The sequence below is a fragment of the Mytilus galloprovincialis genome, chromosome 10, assembly GCF_965363235.1.
Source record: "Mytilus galloprovincialis chromosome 10, xbMytGall1.hap1.1, whole genome shotgun sequence".
NCBI lineage: Eukaryota > Metazoa > Mollusca > Bivalvia > Mytilida > Mytilidae > Mytilus > Mytilus galloprovincialis.
This window is the reverse complement of record NC_134847.1, coordinates 79,780,326-79,801,577: the sequence shown is the minus strand read 5'-3', so window position 1 is coordinate 79,801,577 and position 21,252 is coordinate 79,780,326. Positions and strand designations below refer to the sequence as shown.

General features: G+C 31.3%; 1 protein-coding gene across 1 annotated transcript in view; it reads right to left on the bottom strand.

Moving 5' to 3' along the window:
• Positions 1-21,252, bottom strand: part of LOC143048509 (serine-protein kinase ATM-like) — a 99,633-nt gene that overhangs the window by 9,183 nt on the left and 69,198 nt on the right. The window contains exons 48-57 of the mRNA XM_076222200.1: positions 18,083-18,247; positions 17,580-17,727; positions 16,435-16,526; positions 15,826-15,966; positions 15,353-15,469; positions 14,646-14,810; positions 11,426-11,594; positions 10,901-10,987; positions 4,302-4,416; positions 3,556-3,767 (exon numbers count right to left, since the gene is read on the bottom strand). Coding sequence (XP_076078315.1) covers positions 3,556-3,767; positions 4,302-4,416; positions 10,901-10,987; positions 11,426-11,594; positions 14,646-14,810; positions 15,353-15,469; positions 15,826-15,966; positions 16,435-16,526; positions 17,580-17,727; positions 18,083-18,247 — 1,411 coding nt within the window. The remainder of the gene's footprint in view (positions 1-3,555; positions 3,768-4,301; positions 4,417-10,900; positions 10,988-11,425; positions 11,595-14,645; positions 14,811-15,352; positions 15,470-15,825; positions 15,967-16,434; positions 16,527-17,579; positions 17,728-18,082; positions 18,248-21,252) is intronic.

Below are 21,252 nucleotides of genomic sequence, written 5' to 3'. Positions count from 1 at the left end.
AGCTAATTTTAATAAAATTGAACTAAATTTGCTGCTAAAAACAAATTATTATTTCACTATTTCACTTTCATTTATGATTGAACCAAAAAAAAAATATTTTAATATTTTTCAATCTAGCAGCTTATGCTCCTTTAGTTCAAATAATTTATATATGAGAGTAAAATATTCTTATTTTTCTCTAACATTTTTTGTTAAATAAATCAAATTCTGCTGCACATAGACAATTATATAAATTGCTATTTGCATAACCTCTTGTGACAAATATATTCCATGTATATCCAGTGTTAAAGTAAATAAATATATTAACTATATTGGTTTCATACTATTCATGAGAAATGTATTACTGCTTAAAGGTAAACATAGGATAAGAAATGTCGAATTTAAATTACGCCAAAGGATATTTACCATAGTCCCTTTAAGACATACTTGAGAAAAATACTTGAAGATGATCACTTCAACAAAATTTAACATGGTATACAAATACAAAATTTTATGGAATCCCTCCTTCAATAAATCTATAATTCTTTAGAATAAAGGTTCTTTTAAAATAAAATTTTATTGTTGCGAAAATTGTGACAGGGTTATCATTGCAATAATTAAAACTTGCATTTTGAAATTTTTTATATGAATCTGAATATCGCAAAAATTAAAATTGCAAGTATAATAATAAATGCTCTCAATAATTTCTGAATTTACAGCATATATTTCCAGGTGTTACCACATATGTAGTTTCTGCTTAAATTATGGTCACGTTCATGTACCCAATAAACGTTTTTAAGTTAAAATAAAGAAAAAAATAATCTTACATTTTTGAGTTTTAGAAGGTTGAAATAACTACACTAATAATTATTATAGTTATTCCTACCTTCTGAAAATTGTAATTTATGTACATTAATTATAACAATTATTGTACCTTTTAATTTAGGCATGCATTTACCCATTAATTTCAACACAGGATTTAGCAATAAACAACAACCACTCAATCGCACAGTTTTGTTAAAATAATTTTACTGCCTACCAATCAATTGTTGACTATTTTCGGTTTTCCAAGACATGTACATGAACCATTGACATAATAAGAAAATTTACATAAATTGCTCCAATACTCAATTACACACAATAATATAGAGTTATTGCCTGAATATTGTCCAGAGTGGCAATAAGACTTTCATTGTATTGCAAAGTCCGAGGTTCAAATTTGTTTTAAATAATAATAATGATGGGCCCAGGACCATTTGAAATTTCAAGAGAATCCATAAGAAATCATTGGTGAATAAGCATCTGTCTAAAGAATGGTAGGTCCTTGACATTTGTAATTTTAAAATGAAAAGTTCTCTCCTATGAAAAAAAAAAAGACAGGTTCCGACCTCGGACACACATTAATTTGAACCCCTGCAAAGTTTGATAAACTGCTTAAAATATTTTTTTCACTGATGATGTTGATAATTCAAGGCTAAATTTGTACTAGTGCAATGTGACAAAAAATTGCATTCTAACTTTTTGCTATGTTCTGTGGAAAATTTTATTTGGCTAAAAAAATAGTATTTAATATAAATTACTGATATCAAACAAACTAGTAAACTACTTTAAGTACATCAACTGGATAGAAAACAATATAAAATCTACAAATGATATCTAAACTAAATCTATGATGTTTTTTTAGCGCCTTAGAGATCTTAAACTTCGTTGGTATTAACAATTATGTTTGCATTTTTGACATGAAATAAAGATATTTTGGAAGCTTTCCAAAAGAAACTTTAAAAGAATAACAGATCGTGTGGCATTTGAATGTTGGGAGTAAAAAAAGACATATCGTGTGGCATGTGAATGTTGGGAGTGAATCTTACGTAATCAGATCTCTTCGATCAATTTACTGTGTTGACAGAGACGTGAGACTTGTGTTCAGGGTGTAGGTGGTTACAAGACAGATACATCAACGTCAGAACTATAGGCCCATGATTAAACAAAAAATAATAATAGTGCAATACACCAAATTTTCTATAAAATATGATCCCTCTGTATAAATCATATTTATCTGAAATCCAATAACAAATGATAATATCAAATTTATCAACAAATAATGAAATACCCCAATTACATTTCAAATTATATCGTCAATAAATATGAAACTTCTATTATATAATTGTATGCACTCCCAAACTCATAATTATAAATCACAACTTAGAGACTCCTGTCCATTTAATGTCAGATTTTAATAAAACTATTAATTGACTTTATGCTATAATTATGTTATTTCAAAATTATCTAACTATACTTCTAATAAATATTACTTTTGGGGTGTCTAATTTTAATTATCAAACAAATCTAGAAGTTTGTATCAGCCTGTGTCAGTCTGACACATAACTGTTGTGTTATTAGTATTGAAAAATCTCCTTTCAAAACTACAGAAAAGGCAATACAGAATTCCCAGTGATACAGATGTATGCTCTTAATTATGTGCAACTTTATTTACTTGTTTTCTGACAACTTTTTTTTATCAAAGAGGTAAATTTAGTCCATTTTACTCCATGAATGTAAAAGTTATGGATTCAAGATAAACAAGAATGTGTCCATAGTACATGGATGCCCCACTCACATTATCATTTTCTATGTTCAGTGGACATGATATTGGGGTCAACACTCTAATTTGGCATTTAAAATTAGAAAGATTATATTATAGGGAACATGTGTACTAAGTTTCAAGTTGATTTGACTTTAACTTCATTAAAAACTACCTTGACAAAAACCCATAAACCTGTAGCGTGACAGACGGAAAAACAAATAGATGCATAGACTAGAAGACATAATGCCCATAAATGGGTAACCATAAATGGGTATAACAATGTTTTAAGTTGATGAAAACACTCCTGAGAAAGTTACATGGATCCTCTTTTGTCCACCTTTTTCTCATAAAACTTTACCATGTAAATCCAAAATTGTACACAATAAGACATTTTAGTGAAATTGACAAAGTGCTTTTCTTGTTTTAATGCTTTTTAAACAATTACAAAATGTTTTACAGAAATGGTATGATAATACTTTATTCCAAAAGCAAGTACAGCTTATAGGATATATATACAATTTTTTAAAATTAATTAAAAATAATTACAATGTAAACTTTGACCCCTGGTAGTTGCTGTGTTGTCAACTCTTCATAGTAACAACAATTAACAAATATTTCTATAACAAGATTTTTTCATTATGTTTACAAAAGATACATTTTTCCTTAAATTTCATATTTTTTTTTTACCAATTCAATAAAAAGAATAACAAATCAAACAATTTAAATATCGAAAAACATCCAACTGGTGACTGAACAACACTGATAATTAACTCATGTCCTACATGCATTCGTGAATTAATGTGTTGTTCAGTCACTCGTTGAATATTATTTTCTATTTGAATTCTTCGATTAGCTAGTCTATAAGTATTAGTCTTGACAGTTGTGAAGAAAATTTTGAATCAATTGTGTTCCTCTATAACAATGGACAAATAAATAAACAGCTAACAATTTGGGCAAAGAAAGATAAAACTAATAATGAAATCAGAACTGACCTGGTTCATTAGATTCAGCAAACTCTAGAACATCTTTGGTTGTGTTAAGTTCTGAAGCATCAGGATCGTTCCTATCTCTGCGATGTTGGAGTGCATAGGCTTTAGCTGGGGACATACACCATGCATACAATGGATCATACAGTAACACCTCTAGGATAGTTAATAAAGCTTCCTGATTGTTATGCATGACGTCCATTGTCTTCTCACAGCATCTGAAATAGATTGTATCCTTAATATCTCTGCTTTAATCAATTGGAGGCTCTTGACATCTCTGACACCACAACAAAATGATGGCTTTTTAATGTGTCTCCAAGTACTAGTAATCATTTATACCATTTGTATTTATGGCAAAAGCTTACAAGGACCCTTGTGAAAAGTGTGCTTGAAAGTATTACAGTTTATAATGTCTTTAAGGCTACACAGAACTAACTTTTCAGAATACAAAGTGAAACTTCAACATAAAAAAAAACAGTAGAGCTTTCAATATACAAAGATATCTCTAAAATGGAAATATTTGAAATTGACTATTTGATCAACATAACATGTTGAAAATATTCTTTTCAAATATTGCTTTATCAAAATCAGCATTTCATTATAAAGAGGTCACTAAGACCAGTAAAGGAAAATATAACTTGAATAGTCTTGTGTACTTGTACTTGCTTTTAGGGATTCTGGATTCTGATTTTAAGTAGGGGAATATTCTGATCCATCTACCCTTATATTATGTATGCAAATGTAATCAGTACCTTCTGAAGACTCCTTCAACTCCTGAAACACCCATGCCATCCACTATGTCTCTGGTTAATCTAAATGGTACTGTTTCTGGGGTGGGTAAAATCTTACCTTGCTCAAAGGCAACACCTGTATAAAAAAGTACAGTAATAAAATATACAATCAAAAGGTTGAAAACAACTGTTTCATTAATTCTTTTCTATATACACTAAGTTGAAAAGTTCCTTAATAAAAAATATCAGTCATTCTAAAGATAAACATATAAATTCTAATTAATTGAAATAATCTAGATTTAAATGTAAAATTCTAGCTTCTGATTTCCTTTCCTGATAAACACTTTCAATTCTACAAAACTTTGCACACTTTTGCAGACTTTAATACAACATCTGTAAAGTTTGAACATGAGAGATAATCCATAATACCTAATTTAATTACTCTATACTTAGAGTAAGTGACTCAGACCGATATTGAATAGTTCTGTTGTGTTACAGTCTATGAGTATATTCTGAACATGGGAGATAATCCATGATACTTATCTAAATTACTCTATACTCACTAAGATCAATATGGAATAGTTCTGCTGTGTTACACTACATTTTGTAAGTATATTCTGTACAAGGGAGATAATCCATGATACTTATCTAAATTACTCTATACTCACTAAGATCAATATGGAATAGTTCTGCTGTGTTACAGTCTGTAAGTATATTCTATACAAGGGAGATAATCCATAATACTTATCTAAATTACTCTACTCACTAAGATCAATATGGAATAGTTCTGCTGTGTTACAGTCTGTAAGTATATTCTGTACAAGGGAGATAATCCATAATACTTATCTAAATTACTCTACTCACTAAGATCAATATGGAATAGTTCTGCTGTGTTACAGTCTGTAAGTATATTCTGTACAAGGGAGATAATCCATAATACTTATCTAAATTACTCTACTCACTAAGATCAATATGGAATAGTTCTGCTGTGTTACAGTCTGTAAGTATATTCTGTACAAGGGAGATATTCCATAATACTTATCTAAATTACTATATACTCACTAAGATCAATATGTACTAGTTCTGCTGTGTTACAGTCTATAAGTATATTCTACACAAGGGAGATAATCCATGATACTTATGATACTTATCTAAATTACTCTATACTTTTGCAGACTTTAATACAACATCTGTAAAGTTTGAACATGAGAGATAATCCATAATACCTAATTTAATTACTCTATACTTAGAGTAAGTGACTCAGACCGATATTGAATAGTTCTGTTGTGTTACAGTCTATGAGTATATTCTGAACATGGGAGATAATCCATGATACTTATCTAAATTACTCTATACTCACTAAGATCAATATGGAATAGTTCTGCTGTGTTACAGTCTATGAGTATATTCTGTACAAGGGAGATAATCCATGATACTTATCTAAATTACTCTATACTCACTAAGATCAATATGGAATAGTTCTGCTGTGTTACAGACTGTAAGTATATTCTGTACAAGGGAGATAATCCATAATACTTATCTAAATTACTCTACTCACTAAGATCAATATGGAATAGTTCTGCTGTGTTACAGTCTGTAAGTATATTCTGTACAAGAGAGATAATCCATGATACTTATCTAAATTACTCTATACTCACTAAGATCAATATGGAATAGTTCTGCTGTGTTACAGTCTATAAGTATATTCTACACAAGGGAGATAATCCATGATACTTATGATACTTATCTAAATTACTCTATACTTTTGCAGACTTTAATACAACATCTGTAAAGTTTGAACATGAGAGATAATCCATAATACCTAATTTAATTACTCTATACTTAGAGTAAGTGACTCAGACCGATATTGAATAGTTCTGTTGTGTTACAGTCTATGAGTATATTCTGAACATGGGAGATAATCCATGATACTTATCTAAATTACTCTATACTCACTAAGATCAATATGGAATAGTTCTGCTGTGTTACAGTCTATGAGTATATTCTGAACATGGGAGATAATCCATGATACTTATCTAAATTACTCTATACTCACTAAGATCAATATGGAATAGTTCTGCTGTGTTACAGTCTGTAAGTATATTCTGTACAAGAGAGATAATCCATGATACTTATCTAAATTACTCTATACTCACTAAGATCAATATGGAATAGTTCTGCTGTGTTACAGTCTGTAAGTATATTCTGTACAAGGGAGATAATCCATAATACTTATCTAAATTACTCTACTCACTAAGATCAATATGGAATAGTTCTGCTGTGTTACAGTCTGTAAGTATATTCTGTACAAGGGAGATAATCCATAATACTTATCTAAATTACTCTATACTCACTAAGATCAATATTGAATAGTTCTGCTGTGTTACAGTCTATGAGTATATTCTGAACATGGGAGATAATCCATAATACTTATCTAAATTACTCTATACTCACTAAGATCAATATGGAATAGTTCTGCTGTGTTACAGTCTGTAAGTATATTCTATACAAGGGAGATAATCCATAATACTTATCTAAATTACTCTACTCACCAAGATCAATATGGAATAGTTCTGCTGTGTTACAGTCTATAAGTATATTCTATACAAGGGAGATAATCCATAATACTTATCTAAATTACTCTACTCACTAAGATCTAAATTACTCTACTCACTAAGATCAATATTGAATAGTTCTGTTGTGTTACAGTCTATGAGTATATTCTGAACATGGGAGATAATCCATAATACTTATCTAAATTACTCTATACTCACTAAGATCAATATGGAATAGTTCTGCTGTGTTACAGTCTGTAAGTATATTCTGTACAAGGGAGATAATCCATGATACTTATCTAAATTACTCTATACTCACTAAGATCAATATGGAATAGTTCTGCTGTGTTACAGTCTATAAGTATATTCTATACAAGGGAGATAATCCATAATACTTATCTAAATTACTCTATACTCACTAAGATCAATATGGAATAGTTCTGCTGTGTTACAGTCTGTAAGTATATTCTGTACAAGGGAGATAATCCATGATACTTATCTAAATTACTCTATACTCACTAAGATCAATATGGAATAGTTCTGCTGTGTTACAGTCTGTAAGTATATTCTGTACAAGGGAGATAATCCATGATACTTATCTAAATTACTCTATACTCACTAAGATCAATATGAAATAGTTCTGCTGTGTTACAGTCTATAAGTATATTCTATACAAGGGAGATAATCCATAATACTTATCTAAATTACTCTACTCACTAAGATCAATATGGAATAGTTCTGCTGTGTTACAGTCTGTAAGTATATTCTGTACAAGGGAGATAATCCATGATACTTATCTAAATTACTCTATACTCACTAAGATCAATATGAAATAGTTCTGCTGTGTTACAGTCTATGAGTATATTCTGTACAAGGGAGATAATCCATGATACTTATCTAAATTACTCTACTCACTAAGATCAATATGGAATAGTTCTGCTATGTTACAGTCTGTAAGTATATTCTGTACAAGGGAGATAATCCATAATACTTATCTAAATTACTCTATACTCACTAAGATCAATATGGAATAGTTCTGCTGTGTTACAGTCTATGAGTATATTCTGAACATGGGAGATAATCCATGATACTTATCTAAATTACTCTACTCGCTAAGATCAATATGGAATAGTTCTGCTGTGTTACAGGCTGTAAGTATATTCTGTACAAGGGAGATAATCCATGATACTTATCTAAATTACTCTACTCACTAAGATCAATATGGAATAGTTCTGCTGTGTTACAGTCTGTAAGTATATTCTGTACAAGGGAGATAATCCATGATACTTATCTAAATTACTCTATACTCGCTAAGATCAATATGGAATAGTTCTGCTGTGTTACAGGCTGTAAGTATATTCTGTACAAGAGAGATAATCCATGATACTTATCTAAATTACTCTATACTCACTAAGATCAATATGGAATAGTTCTGCTGTGTTACAGTCTATAAGTATATTCTACACAAGGGAGATAATCCATGATACTTATGATACTTATCTAAATTACTCTATACTTTTGCAGACTTTAATACAACATCTGTAAAGTTTGAACATGAGAGATAATCCATAATACCTAATTTAATTACTCTATACTTAGAGTAAGTGACTCAGACCGATATTGAATAGTTCTGTTGTGTTACAGTCTATGAGTATATTCTGAACATGGGAGATAATCCATGATACTTATCTAAATTACTCTATACTCACTAAGATCAATATGGAATAGTTCTGCTGTGTTACAGTCTATGAGTATATTCTGAACATGGGAGATAATCCATGATACTTATCTAAATTACTCTATACTCACTAAGATCAATATGGAATAGTTCTGCTGTGTTACAGTCTGTAAGTATATTCTGTACAAGAGAGATAATCCATGATACTTATCTAAATTACTCTATACTCACTAAGATCAATATGGAATAGTTCTGCTGTGTTACAGTCTGTAAGTATATTCTGTACAAGGGAGATAATCCATAATACTTATCTAAATTACTCTACTCACTAAGATCAATATGGAATAGTTCTGCTGTGTTACAGTCTGTAAGTATATTCTGTACAAGGGAGATAATCCATAATACTTATCTAAATTACTCTATACTCACTAAGATCAATATTGAATAGTTCTGCTGTGTTACAGTCTATGAGTATATTCTGAACATGGGAGATAATCCATAATACTTATCTAAATTACTCTATACTCACTAAGATCAATATGGAATAGTTCTGCTGTGTTACAGTCTGTAAGTATATTCTATACAAGGGAGATAATCCATAATACTTATCTAAATTACTCTACTCACCAAGATCAATATGGAATAGTTCTGCTGTGTTACAGTCTATAAGTATATTCTATACAAGGGAGATAATCCATAATACTTATCTAAATTACTCTACTCACTAAGATCAATATTGAATAGTTCTGCTGTGTTACAGTCTATGAGTATATTCTGAACATGGGAGATAATCCATAATACTTATCTAAATTACTCTATACTCACTAAGATCAATATGGAATAGTTCTGCTGTGTTACAGTCTGTAAGTATATTCTGTACAAGGGAGATAATCCATGATACTTATCTAAATTACTCTATACTCACTAAGATCAATATGGAATAGTTCTGCTGTGTTACAGTCTATAAGTATATTCTATACAAGGGAGATAATCCATAATACTTATCTAAATTACTCTATACTCACTAAGATCAATATGGAATAGTTCTGCTGTGTTACAGTCTGTAAGTATATTCTGTACAAGGGAGATAATCCATGATACTTATCTAAATTACTCTATACTCACTAAGATCAATATGGAATAGTTCTGCTGTGTTACAGTCTGTAAGTATATTCTGTACAAGGGAGATAATCCATGATACTTATCTAAATTACTCTATACTCACTAAGATCAATATGAAATAGTGCTGCTGTGTTACAGTCTATAAGTATATTCTATACAAGGGAGATAATCCATAATACTTATCTAAATTACTCTACTCACTAAGATCAATATGGAATAGTTCTGCTGTGTTACAGTCTGTAAGTATATTCTGTACAAGGGAGATAATCCATGATACTTATCTAAATTACTCTATACTCACTAAGATCAATATGAAATAGTTCTGCTGTGTTACAGTCTATGAGTATATTCTGTACAAGGGAGATAATCCATGATACTTATCTAAATTACTCTACTCACTAAGATCAATATGGAATAGTTCTGCTATGTTACAGTCTGTAAGTATATTCTGTACAAGGGAGATAATCCATAATACTTATCTAAATTACTCTATACTCACTAAGATCAATATGGAATAGTTCTGCTGTGTTACAGTCTATGAGTATATTCTGAACATGGGAGATAATCCATGATACTTATCTAAATTACTCTACTCGCTAAGATCAATATGGAATAGTTCTATACAAGGGAGATAATCCATGATACTTATCTAAATTACTCTATACTCACTAAGATCAATATGGAATAGTTCTGCTGTGTTACAGGCTGTAAGTATATTCTGTACAAGGGAGATAATCCATGATACTTATCTAAATTACTCTACTCACTAAGATCAATATGGAATAGTTCTGCTGTGTTACAGTCTGTAAGTATATTCTGTACAAGGGAGATAATCCATGATACTTATCTAAATTACTCTATACTCACTAAGATCAATATGGAATAGTTCTGCTGTGTTACAGTCTGTAAGTATATTCTGTACAAGGGAGATAATCCATGATACTTATCTAAATTACTCTATACTCACTAAGATCAATATGGAATAGTTCTGCTGTGTTACAGTCTGTAAGTATATTCTATACAAGGGAGATAATCCATAATACTTATCTAAATTACTCTACTCACTAAGATCAATATGGAATAGTTCTGCTGTGTTACAGTCTGTAAGTATATTCTGTACAAGGGAGATAATCCATCAAACTTATCTAAATTACTCTATACTCACTAAGATCAATATGTACCAATTCTCCTGTGTTACAGTCTATGAGTATATTCTGTACAAGGGAAAGAATCCATAATACTTATCGTAATTACTCTCTACTCACCCAGATCAATATGTACTAGCTCTGCTGTGTTGCAGTCTATGAGAATATTCTGCACATGACGATCACCAAGTCCCAGTATATAACCAACTAGAATAAAACAATTGTTATTCATTATTCCTTTCTGGTAAGGGAGCTTCTCTTCAATCAAACCAGTAGAGATGTATTATTTCACAGAATAAAATTTCTATATACATTTTTACATTTTGCTTCTGGAGGTGCACACCATACAAAATTTTTGTAGAGAATAAAGAATTATGATATTTTTAAAGACTATAAATTCCACACTGGTATGATTCATCAAACACAAATGCAACATGGTAAAAAGGGTTCACAACATGAAAGTTCCCTGTATGAAATTCACGTCAGTATACATATCTTTTAGTTTATCCAACAATGACTGTGGCCACTGAAGACTATTTACCAAAGCATGCTTATACAGATTCCATACAGTGTTCAGTCCATCTATTATGATAAATCTTTTCAACAATTGAATGTTATACATATAATTCATCTTAAAATACAAACCTATAGAGTTAGTAGCTACACTTTTAGTATAAGCAAGTCTAGCTTCAAACCATGCAGCAGGGTCTCTGAATTTCTCCATGAAAAAATGTCTGAAAACTGGCAGAAACATTTTACATACGGCCATGAAGACTTTAAACTTCTTAACTGCATCAGGACTGGCATGTACACCCTGTAAAATATGGTTTACATCAAATGTATTTCTACATACACAAACCTTCTTCAAAAGTGGTGCATTTTACAATAATTAAAAAGTGACCACTAGAAGCATGTGTTGTATTTTTGATTGTGGTTAACAAATACTGGATTGGTGGGTCACTCCAATCACAAAACTTAGTACCAATTTCCAAAGGAAAAACATATCTATTATTATATGGGGATGAAGTCCCCTATTACAGTAGAAAAATCAATAAAAAAAAAACAAAAAAACAAACAAACGAAAAAAAAAAGACAAAAAAAAGACAAAATTTTCATTGTACTAATGAACTCAAAATGGTTCAAATTTTTTTTGTCGCTTTTCTTAATTCCCGCATTTGCGCAGAATGCAGCAATCTATTTCCTTCTTTCCTTCTTCAGGTCTCGTTGTTGACTTTGAGTAGTCTAGTAAAATAAGGGATCCCAAGGAACACAATAACAATTACCTGCAGCATTGCGTTTCTTTGTTTACATTGAACATAACGTCATAACTTAAATAACGTCACAAGTAAAATCCCTAACAACAGAACCAAAATCGGAAACGTTACAGTATTTCTGCTTCTTTTTTTAACAAATATTTAAGTAACAAAAAAAATGATTCATACAGACTTTGTCCCCATTCACAGGTAATGCCTGCCTCATATTATCTAGCCTTTTCAATAGTCGTCTGGCGCGAAAAGGACGATAACTCAATTTTAGAATTTAATATTTTTGGAGACGGTCAATTTCCGGATTTTTTCTTTGACCGTTGACAAAAGAATTATTGCTGCATTCTTTGACAATAAGGTATATTTAACAAGGCAGTATTATCAATGTATTATCGTGGTATCAATATATGTTAGAAATGTTAGATACCTGAATTATTTGTAATTTTGGCAAGGACAATTCATCACGTCCCCTGAAAACATGATTTTGTAAAATATCACTTATTGGCATCTCCGGGAGGCAAGCCAGATTAATTTCCTGATGATCTTTACTACAGCATTCTGATTGTTATTAATTGCTACATATTACCGCTTTTTTTGTAAATCGATGTTTGTTTACATTATCAACAAATGTGAGTAACATTCTAGGTCGAGTTGTCGTTCGTAGTGTATAATTTGTTCCAAACCATTGTTTGTTTCTGGTACAGGTTGGCAGTTGTTTATCAACAATAAAGTTGTTGCAACATAAACACATGCTATTTTCAGTGTGTATGTGTGTTTTTTCTTTCTTTGTAATTAGTTATGATTGTTTATAAAAACAAAATGTTTTTAAATTCATTTGGAAGACAGGATTGTCATGTAATTGTTATTTCCCTTGTTTAAAAATAGAAATTGCGTGTTTCTACATTTAACGATTTACATGACACTATTTAGTACATATTTGTTAAATAATATAGATATTGCTGTTTTGAATTCATTGTTAAAGAGAATTATATATGTTCTAAAATTCAATATTTGCATCGTTGCTTATTATTTATAACCTTTGTTGAAAGACTTAATAATTTTAGATAAGTTGTTTGAAAATATTGTTGGTTACAAACTTCCATCTGTTGTTTGATTGAAAGCAGTCAATGGCGCTTTTCAAGGCCTGCCAACGCTAAAACTGTATATGGTTGGTAACAACATTGAATGATTGAGATGTTTATGAACTGACATTCAGTCCGACCATGGGAAGCTGTGATCTGCCGGATGCGTGCTCAATTATTGGAGTCATTCAATGCTACATTTCTCTACTTTAGGTCTACATAATAAAAATTGTACTTATTGAAAAAAAATATATATTGTTTTTATTTATTTTATTTAGATAGTGCGATCACATTCGGCATCCATCGTATTTTTATTTATCAGTTGTCAAATTAGACCAATCTGTGGTCTGCATCCCCTGCATAATTGATCCTTTTACATACATGTCAGACCCCACTCCTTTATTTCTTTAATGGCTTTCAGTTATTTGGTGGACACAGGGAATTGATTCCCAGTTCCCTCCCCAAACTCCTACTTCACTCCATATTCTGTTCCTCTGCACTCTTATTTTTTCATCAACAAGAATTATCCCTTTTTTATCAAACTTTTCTCACGATTAAGACCACCCTGCCTCAAGCTTTCATCCATCAAATTCTCATTTCCAGTCCTCTTATTCCATAGTTCCCATAATTCTGTCCAACCCCTTTAAAGTGTCACAATGACTCGCACCCATTAAAAACCCATCATTTGACAAATTATATTAAACAACCTGATTTGTCTCCTATATGCAAAAATTTTTTTGCTTTAATATAAATGGCCATTTTTTTTCACACATCTCGTTTTTGAACTCCCATGCGTATTTGTTACTATCAACTATATGGCATCAATGCACACAATTCAAACTATCTTTTCACAAAACCACAAAAATTGCATAGCAAATACATTCTCAGGGTTTTTAATCAAGTTTACTTTGCGAGCACAAAGTGAGGAATTAATTATAAAACAATTTGGTAAAGCAAAATAAATATCTAAAAGATGTTTTAAAAATAGACTATAGTGGATGAGCTACCCCTTCGTGTAACAAGATTTATCTCTCCTGGGATTTAAACACATTGAGATTGAGATTGAATTGTTTCCCTTTGAAAACAACCAGTTCCAAAGCAAGATTATTTGTTTGATGATTTTTAATTGGTTAACAATATTTTGATAAAGGAAATGGATAATACTTTCAATTTCGAGGTCTCACAAAGGCTTTTTCACCTTCTATTCTAATTTTACATTAAAAACCCAAATTTAGATGAAAAGGCTATATTATCTGAATAATCTTTAAAACACAAAAATAAGTAAAAAATTTAATCTTTAAATCATGAAGTTTAAACAACAACAAACAGTTACATTTTTACAAAATATAAAATTGATACAAAATGTTGCTTCAATAGTATTTTATTTTTTAGGTTGCTTAGAAAATCTCATTCACTCAATATCTAATGTATTCATATTAAATATAAATCTGTCCTCCAGACTAACAAACTAAACCAGTCCATCAGGCCATTAATCTTGAAATATCACACAAAACTTACACCCATGTGTCTTCTACAGTCAATAGCTGGATAATCATCTGGTCTGTATCTATAGTGGGCCCCTGGTTTCTCATCTCCTGGACTGCTAGCTACTAAGTACTCTCCTATAGGCATAGTCCCTTCACACCATTCTAACAGGCCACTCATTTGAGATAAAGGTACAACCTATATAAAACAGGAAATATGAAAGAGTTTTAAAACCTTAAATATACAAAGTTGAAACATCTTCAGTTTTCACAATAGTTTTTAGTGAACTTTGTTCTTTGTCATCTTCTAAGACAATGATAACAACTATCTTTTTTATACATGTAAACCCTGTCCATATCTTTAGATTTCCCCACCACTTCTCAACCTTTCACAGCTGGACAGGGTTATGGTTTAAAAATATTCAAAAGTTGACTTTCTGATCAGTACTTTGTGTCTTCAAAGTGTTTTTTTTTTAGTTGATGTTGTACTTTGTATTAATTTGAAGACTCCTAAAGTTTTTGATATTTATACCACATCTCCATATTTCATATTGATATAAACTAATTATGAGATGCGACATCTATCCATTAAAGACTTCAGGATTAGAATGTCATACTCTGTCAAAGGCATGGTTCCTTTCATATATATTAATTTTCCAGTACTTAAAAGAAATTATTGTACCTAATTCCTGATTAATCTAACAGATATATAAATTATCTTTTGTAACCTTTAAACCACACCTTATATTGTCTAACATGAAGTTGACGTTTTCTGGTTTCTGAGTTTTTCTGTAGAAGATTGTTGACCATACCAAATACTTGCTGCATCACTGCATCCTGTCGTAGATCATCACGTCCCTACAGAGAAAAACAACTTCATTCATTACACAATATTTTGTTAAGTTTAATATTAAAAGTAGGTAAGTAAAAAGTTGATATACTAACTATCATCATATGGGCTCCATCTTTTAATGGATTACATAGTTAAGAAGGTGACTACTTCATTATAATTGTCATTTTATAGATCATACTGCAACAAGATCCCTGTACTAACTTCTATACATACAGACAATATCCAATGAACAAAGAGATACAAAACAAATATTTAAATATGTCTGCTTGTTGTACATTTATATAATCACAAAAAACAATTACTCATTCATATAAAGTCATATTTGATATAAAAATTAAAATAAATGAATTTTTGAACTAACCTTAACAAGCTGTCTCCTGGTTCTACCATCAGTCCCTATACAACTGATTATTTTTGGAAGGTTAACACCTCCTGCAAGTTTGAATGTTGGATTAAATCCCTTCACACATATAAGGTTGTTGTAGCTACCTTTAGGATCAACCTTAAAAAGAATACTTCACATATTTGTATGTTAAACTAAAGAATTAATTGAGATTTGTATGCAATTGCATTATTTATTGACCATTGATTTAGCAGTAAAACAAATCATCACTAGTGTTTTATTTTTTTGGTTATAACTGATTTTGTTTGGGAAACATTTGTTTTCCCGCTTTTTATATTTCTATAGGAACCTTTCACAACACAGTATGAACTATTTCAAACACTATTATTTAATATAGCAGAACAATAGACTCTATCATGACTATACTCCATGTTTCAGACTGCATTGATTATATATCTCTTTACTACACATATTACTGCTGTTTGGTTATTTATTAGTGCAATATAGACAAACACATTTAAAATCTCTTCTCAGCCTACAATAGGTTCAGGGAACCTTATCATAACGTCATTCTTATATTCCAACATTCAATGTTGTGACTGTTCTAGCATTCTAAGTTATACATACCTTGATATCAACTGTTGGTACAGCTACATTGTGGAGGTCTTTAATCTTAGTTATCAACAAATTATTCTGTACAGATTGTAACTGGATTGGTCCTAATAGTAGAAATCAAATTCAACTGAATACAATAGATCTTTTCAAAATAAATTACAGCCAACAGTAGCCAACAAAGTTTACCAAGCAATCACCATATTTTACTTTACACAATAAATGTTTAAATGAATATCATCTACATCATGTGGTCTCTGGTAGAGAGTTGTCTCATGTACAATCATTCCACATCTACATCATGTGGTCTCTGGTAGAGAGTTGTCTCATGTACAATCATTCCACATCTACATCATGTGGTCTCTGGTAGAGAGTTGTCTCATGTACAATCATTCCACATCTACATCATGTGGTCTCTGGTAGAGAGTTGTCTCATGTACAATCATTCCACATCTACATCATGTGGTCTCTGGTAGAGAGTTTTCTCATGTACAATCATTCCACATCTACATCATGTGGTCTCTGGTAGAGAGTTGTCTCATGTACAATCATTCCACATCTTTTTATTTTTCTATAAGTGGTATTTATAAAATAGATGCAAATAAAATGCCATGACAACCTTAACCTCTTTGTTAGTTGATAAAATCTAAAGAAATACATTCAATTGGTGTAAGTTTGCCCTTGTTTACTTGAGGGGACCAATCCCATCAAAAGTTATACCAAAATAACCCTTACACTTAGCATAAACATAGCCACCCTGAACTCAAATCATAATCCTAACTTAAGGGTGGTTCTTCTCTCCTCTTGTTTTTGAATTTTTGCCAGATATTTGGAATCCTCTGGTTTTATACATGTAGTGCCATTAACTTAACCTTAAAAGTACAAGGTCATCTAAAGTGAAAAAATGCCTGAAGTTCTATCTGATGGGTTTTTTTGAGTTGACTAGCAAGAAATGTTGACTTTTTAAAGAAAGGTCAAAGGGTAAATATAAGAGAATAATTGATAATAAGTGACAAATACATCATGCATTTTAGTTAAGATTAAAACAAATTTACATTGCAAGGATTGAAAGTTTGGACAGAAATGTGAATGCATGATTTCTAACATATCTCAGAACTCAGATAACAAATATGTGGTAGAGCTCCTCTACTGGAACTTACTGGTTTCCTTTTTATACCGTTCTACATTAACATTAGCCAGCTGTATATAAGCTAAACATAATCTCTCTAGATCCTCTACTATCCTAACAACAGGAGAATTCTTGTCCTTCAATCTCAGTATCATCAGTTTGGCTGCTTCAATTCTACCCTACAAAAGAAAAAAACATACAACTTACATTAACCAAGAAACAAGCAAAGATCATTTTCTACATGTGTTAGTCAATTCAAGAAATAAAACCAATATTAGAATGTTGTGTATGCCATTTATTATAGCATTAACTGAAATTACACTGAAAAATACAAATGAAGTTACAAAGGTGCTTATCAAATTCACAAGTCTTAAGACAAATAAAAATGCAAAATTCACCTAAATATTTAATTGAATAAACTCCTCAGAAAATAAAAGGTGTGATCTAGGTTCTAAGATAGTGAAATTAGCCTGGCTCCAGATCTGCTGGTGACATCTGTGAATTACCATTTAATCTTAAACATAATGGTTTTACCTCATCTTTACTGGGATCTGATGTGGACTTAGACAATTTAGATCTTCTGTTAGAAGTACTAGCTGTTATTGGATTCATAATCTCTGTATCTTTCTTGGCATGAGCCAGAGCTAGTACACATAGTAATGTGTGGTGAGGGTGATCTTTAGCAGCTCTTTCTATCATCTATAATAACAAACATTTTATCATGAGCCAGAGCTAGTACACATAGTAATGTGTGGTGAGTGTGATCCTTAGCAGCTCTTTCTATCATCTATTATAACAAACATTTTATTATGAGCCAGAGCTAGAACACATAGTAATGTGTGGTGAGGGTGATCCTTAGCAGCTCTTTCTATCATCTATAATAACAAACATTTTATCATGAGCCAGAGCTAGAACACATAGTAATGTGTGGTGAGGGTGATCCTTAACAGCTCTTTCTATCATCTATAATAACAAACATTTTATCATGAGCCAGAGCTAGTACACATAGTAATGTGTGGTGAGTGTGATCCTTAACAGCTCTTTCTATCATCTATAATAACAAACATTTTATCATGAGCCAGAGCTAGTATACATAGTAATGTGTGGTGAGGGTGATCCTTAACAGCTCTTTCTATCATCTATAATAACAAACATTTTATCATGAGCCAGAGCTAGAACACATAGTTATGTGTGGTGACAGTGATCTTTGCAGCTCTTTCTATCATCTATAATAACAAACATTTTATCATGAGCCAGAGCTAGTACACATAGTAATGTGTGGTAACGGTGATCTTTAGCAGCTCTTTCTATCATCTATAATAACAACCATTTTATCATGAGCCAGAGCTAGAACACATAGTAATGTGTGGTGAGGGTGATCCTTAACAGCTCTTTTTATCATCTATAATAACAAACATTTTATCATGAGCCAGAGCTAGAACACATAGTAATGTGTGGTGAGGGTGATTCTTAACAGCTCTTTCTATCATCTATGATAACAAACATTTTATCATGAGCCAGAGCTAGAACACATAGTAATGTGTGGTGAGGTTGATCTTTAGCAGCTCTTTCTATCATCTATGATAACAAACATTTTATCATGAGCCAGAGCTAGAACACATAGTAATGTGTGGTGAGGTTGATCTTTAACAGCTCTTTCTATCATCTATAATAACAAACATTTTATCATGAGCCAGAGCTAGTATACATAGTAATGTGTGGTGAGGGTGATCCTTAACAGCTCTTTCTATCATCTATAATAACAAACATTTTATCATGAGCCAGAGCTAGTATACATAGTAATGTGTGGTGAGGGTGATCCTTAACAGCTCTTTCTATCATCTATAATAACAAACATTTTATCATGAGCCAGAGCTAGAACACATAGTTATGTGTGGTGACGGTGATCTTTAGCAGCTCTTTCTATCATCTATAATAACAAACATTTTATCATGAGCCAGAGCCAGTACACATGGTATGTATAGTGCAGATGATCTGTAGCAACTTTCTCCTTCATCTATGGTAAAAAAAATTACCAGAGCCATTACACTAAATAGTATTTGGTGTGGATGATCTTTAGCTCAACTCTCCTTCATCTACAACAATATATTGTCTCAGCAGAGATAATCTGCAATGCAAGCTTTTCTTGGTATAAAATAACAAATGAATATAAATATTTTATCATTCAATTTAAAAGCTTTTATTCTAGTAACTTTAATTGTTATCTAAGGCCTTGTGAAAAGTCAAGGACAACAGCTAAATTCCAATGAAAACTTCAGGACATAACACATTTTTATACAAGAAATAAAGTATCAATTTTTCTACCTTCTGAAATATAATGCTTATTACAAATAGTTTACGCCATTCCGACAAATTAAAATCAATGTCTTTGGAGTTAAAGGTGAAACAAAAAATGAGAGAGTCTGTTCTTATTAAAGAAGTTGTGATTTATATGTCAACAAGAATAACAGAGCATCACAACAAACAAGTCATCTATATAGTTCGTCATAGCATCTAATGTATTATATTGAGTGACAAACTTCAAAAGTTTATGCACGGCTGGTAATCTACACACGCAGAACATTTGGTTCTGCAATGAAAACCGTGAGAGGATTTTCCGGTTGTGCTTGAGTGGAGTAATTGTCACCGCTTCAAAAGGTATGTACATTTCTAAATCTCAATTTTCTTATTCAACTGATCAAAATATTGAAAATCAGAGAATGCTATGCTGTGGTGAATACTTTAACGAAGAAATACAGGTATCATTTACTGTTGTACGTAGAGTTGAACTCTTACAAAATCAGTTGCCCCACGAAAAATCGCCTAAAAAAGTGACATTTCAATTTTAAAATGGTTCTATTTACAGACCTACAAGTTTAAATTTAGTTTTTTTTAGGGCAATGGGTATAAATGTTGTTTTTGGCGGCGTGTACGCTGTCCGGTGTTGATAGACGTCTTAATAATTCCAAAAACTACATTTTTTCATTAAGTCTTGCGTGAGGGGATCGGTTCTGATTAAGGACATCGTGAATGCGTGAGGGGAAGTACAGAAATTTTTTTTAATCTTTGGCTTTGTGACTTTTGTTGACTCAATAAATGTGATCAATGCTGATTAAAAATCATCACAGATTTGTCCTTATACTTTAACAGATGTAAACTGATCACTGATTCAATGAAATCAAACTGTTTAAAATTGTTTGCTCGAATTCAGAAAATGCCATTATTCAAAGGTAAAAGGAAAAGAGGACTAAAATTGACTCTCTACAAAAAGCCATGGAGATAAAAGTTATCCCGCCCTCGAAGCGAACCTAACCCTGTGGGAGAAGTCCTGTCGTCAAATATACGTCACAGAGATCACCACATATATTAAAGAAAAGTATATCGCCGATCAAAACTTCAACACCTATATATATTAGACGTAATCTGTTCACCCAAAATCACGAAATTTTACAGAATTTATTATTCACGAACATCGATGTAAGCCAAGATAATTTCGAGGAAGACCATAAGGAAGAGCATGTATTAGACAACGAAGAAGACATAGAAGAAGTCACTGAAGAAGACTACGTAGTAGACCACGAGAAAGACCACATGGAAGACATTGAGGAAGAACATAAAGTTTTTCAAAGTGTTTTAGATAAACTCTCAGACGAAGGGAAAAGGGAAAGATTTTTGATTTTTTTTTCATTAGTGGACGTTTTCCT